This window comes from Fukomys damarensis, unplaced genomic scaffold (genome assembly GCF_012274545.1).
Source record: "Fukomys damarensis isolate Sample0158 unplaced genomic scaffold, DMR_v1.0_HiC HiC_scaffold_37, whole genome shotgun sequence".
Lineage (NCBI taxonomy): Eukaryota > Metazoa > Chordata > Mammalia > Rodentia > Bathyergidae > Fukomys > Fukomys damarensis.
The window spans coordinates 10175801-10179346 of record NW_022900949.1 but is presented as its reverse complement, the minus strand read 5'-3'; the positions used below and the strand labels follow the sequence as shown (position 1 = coordinate 10179346).

At 61.3% G+C, this 3546-nt stretch overlaps 1 protein-coding gene across 1 annotated transcript in view; it reads right to left on the bottom strand.

The window, feature by feature from the left end:
- The window catches only part of Atp8b3 (ATPase phospholipid transporting 8B3), a gene marked incomplete at its 5' end in the record, with an annotated part of 17240 nt that extends 13694 nt beyond the window's left edge, over positions 1-3546 (bottom strand). Inside the window, 7 exons of the mRNA XM_010635126.1 lie at positions 61-143; positions 412-473; positions 718-816; positions 1022-1135; positions 1822-1913; positions 2320-2378; positions 3530-3546. Of these exons, the coding sequence (XP_010633428.1) occupies positions 61-143; positions 412-473; positions 718-816; positions 1022-1135; positions 1822-1913; positions 2320-2378; positions 3530-3546 (526 nt within the window). The remainder of the gene's footprint in view (positions 1-60; positions 144-411; positions 474-717; positions 817-1021; positions 1136-1821; positions 1914-2319; positions 2379-3529) is intronic.

The following is a 3546-nucleotide window of genomic DNA, read 5'->3' as shown; positions in this document are numbered from 1 at the left end:
GCAGGGGTGGTGGCAGGCGAGGCAGAAGGCGCCCGCCTGCCCGGGACGGCCATGCCCAGCCTCGGCTCACCGGGACGATGCTGTCCTTGGTGAGACACACCACGTCCCCGACACACAGGTCTTTCCACTTCTGCCACTTGAAACTGCAGGGGGGAGCAGAGGGCTGGGGTCTCAGGGCTGTGGTGCAGACCCAGGGTGAGGACGCTTTGCTTCTGGAGACCCTGCCAACCCCCTCTGGGCCCACCCCAGGCCTGGCAGATGGCAGGCACCTAATAAATGCAAGCCTGGGTCCCGGTCAAGCCCAATCGGGACACCCAGGCACATAGAGAGCCCTGGCCATTCCATGGCCACCACCATCCCCGCTGGCCTCTGTGTCCCCAGATGTTCCCACATGGCCGCCCCCAGCCTCACCTCTTCCCAATGAGCATCTGGCAGGGCCGGTTGTTGATGGCTCTGTCACTCCTGTGTCGCCCCTGGGCCCAGAGAGTGGCGTCTGAGGTGGACTTGGGTCCCCTGCACCCAGTGTCCCCACCCTGCCTACAGAAGGTGTCCTCGCTGGCCAGCCCCAGGCTGTCTGTGCAGGGACCCCCAGGCCCAGAGGTCACATAAACGCAGCAGCAGACAGAGCCAGAGGGCACTGAGGGGACCCAGGCGAAGGACAAGGGGACAGAGCCGCCTCCCCAGGCCCACGGAAGCCCATCTGGAGATCTCGCTCACAATGTCGTCCACCAGGTCCCGGGTAGCACGGATGAGGAGGAGACAGAGCAGTGGGATGAACAGAGAGACCCACGGCAGCGTGGAGATCTCAGGAATGCTCTGCGGGGACAGGAGTCACAGCGGACCCTCACCGACCGCCTCCCTGAATGGGGCCCCAGCAGGGCTAGGGCGACTCCGACGAGGGGACGAGGCGGGAGCCCTGGTCTCCAGAGCACTGCTGCCAGGGTGATCGGCTTCCGGGAGGGGGCGGTGGAGACACAGCTGGGATGAGGGGCGGGCCCTGAACCCCTGGAGGCCGGCCCACCTGCAGGATGATGATGAAGAGGAAGTAGAGGTTGGACACGCGGTGGAACTGCTCGTACAGGTTCCGAGGCAGGAAGGAGAAGAAGTTGTACTTGGCCGTGTGGATGCCATTGGTCTGGAAGGAGAGCAGTGGGGTGAGGTGCGGGGGTCAGTGTCAGGGCTACGAAGGCACAAACCACTATCCTAGCCTAGCAGGACACTGCTGGGAGAGGCCATGCCAACGTGTGTCACACACCCATACTGAGTACCTGCTGCATGCCAAGCCTGCAGCCAGCCCTAAGGAGACATCTAATAAGTGCAAGGCTTCAAGCCAGCGCGTAGGGATCACCTGCTGGAAGGCAGGGTCTCAGGCCAGAATGTGCTGAGTGTCCACTGCACGCAAAGCCTCAGGCCAGCATTAATAGAGCTCCTACTGAGTACAGAGAGCCCAGGATTTCTAAAATGAAGCCCCTGGGGAGTTTGGGTAGGGCTGAGATAAATTCACTGGCCATTCTGGGCTGTGCCTTAACTGGCTAAAGTGTGCTGGGTGGGGCTGAGGAGAGGCACACATAGTCAGTGGGTTGCTAAGAGCGAAGATGCTGTAGTCAGGCAAGGTGGAGCACACTTGTCATCCTAGCACTCAGGAGGCTGAGGCAGGAGGATTGCCAGCCCAGCCTCCAGAGCGAGATCCTGTCTTAAAGAAGGGAGTGATGCCCTACGGTCCCTGTGATTAGAGGCATCAAGCCAGTGCAAGTAATGGGTAGAATTCAGGGAGCATAAAAAGAAGACTGAGAGCACGCGGTGGGACACCGCAGGGCCCACCTGGTACTTCCTCCTGCGCCAGCACAGGAAGCCCTTCTCCTGGAACTGACGGTGGTAGGCAGCATTGTTGGCCTTCACCTCCCAGGTGAACGCTGCAGTGAGAGGGGAAGAGGCACCGCTGCAGCGCTTGGCGGAAGGCAAACACCCTAACGATGCCCAGGAGGAGGACTAATGGGGCCCCTGGAACCCTGGCACTGTGATCCCCAGCCCAAGATGTCAAGGAGCTCGTAAACAAACCAAAGGCACCTCTGGGGGGCCTGCCTCACCCGTGTGGTAGGTGCATGTGGATCCCAAGAGGGGCCCTGCCTATCTCCGGGCCCCAGGGACCCAGGAACGCCCGCTGATCTTACAGATGGGTTAAACTGAGGCCTGGTGACGAGCTCCGGGCCTCTCACTCTCACCAAATCCAAAGTCTGTCATTTATGTCTCAGAAGCGTGTGATGGGATCCCCCACCCGTCCCCTTCCTTCTCCCACCTCCTCCTCAGCCCGTCATGCACCTGTGTCCTTGTCGTCCTGCAGATCTTGTCCAGACATAGCTCTGCCCACGCTGCTGGGGCTGTCCATGGAGAGGGGTCCAAGGTCAAGATTGTACCCATGGCCCCAGCCTGGGCTGGGTGTTCAGAGCCTAAAACGTCCCCTTCCACTTCCATCTGTGGCTCCCCATCCTGCGGTCAGCCCTCCTTGCCTCTCGCCCAGTGTGAAATTAGGTGCATGACCCATGTTTGCTGACTGACCAAATGAAGCCCAGAGTCAAATGTTATTATCTCGGAGCAGTGTCTATATGGCTCAAGCCTCTAGGGGCTGTTTGGAACCGCATCCAGACAGGCACGGCCACCCTGCCGTGGTGCCCAGTGGTCATGGGGAAGTGGAAACGGACTGGAGCCACCCGAAGAGTAGGGAACCTTGTCACCAACGGAATTTGAGTCTGACTTTACATCAGGACAGGCACAAACCGCCGACAAGCAGGGGTCCCTGCAGTTGCCCCAGACGGCCCCTACCCTCCCGTCAGCACTCGGCCAGCCCCTCCTCACCAAGCCCTGGCACAGGCTGTCCGGCTGCCAGGTCATCTCGTCCTCACCCTTCGGGTCTCACTGCATACTCCCCAGAGCGTCCTGGCTGGGTCCTGTGCCTCCTCCGGGGCCCCCCTCTGCCCGGGGAGTCCCTCATCCTGCTCTGATCGCCTTCTCTCCTCTACGTCTTTGCCTGTCCTGGAAGCCTGTGAAGCCCCAGACCTCTCTAGGGGACAGAGTCTGAGTCATGTGCGGTCCCTGGGGCCGCACTGCACAGACCAGCCCGGGTCCTCCTGGGCGCCAATCAGCAGAGGAGGAAAAGCGAGGCTGCAATGTGGGGGGTGTGGGCTGTGTAGAGACCGGATGGGGGGAATGCTCAGATGGCTAGAATCCCCCTAAGTGTGCCAGGATGCAGAAATACACAGGTTTCACTTACACCCCACTCTCAGCTCACCAGATGTCCCATTAACCAGAAGCTAGTTTCTCCCCAGCAGCAGCTGCACCGCGTCGTTGCCCAGAGTGCAGTCCAGGCCTCCCTGGGCCGGCGCAGTCAGGCTCTCTGACCTCCTCTGCGGCCCCCGGTCGTGCTAACCTCTAGAGGGCGCCCTCTCATTCGCCGCTGCATCCCCAGCCTTCAGGCCGGCGGGAACCGGAGAAGGTCCCCGGACTCACAACCTTGGGAGTGCCCGCTGCTCACCTGCGCCGCCCCGCGGT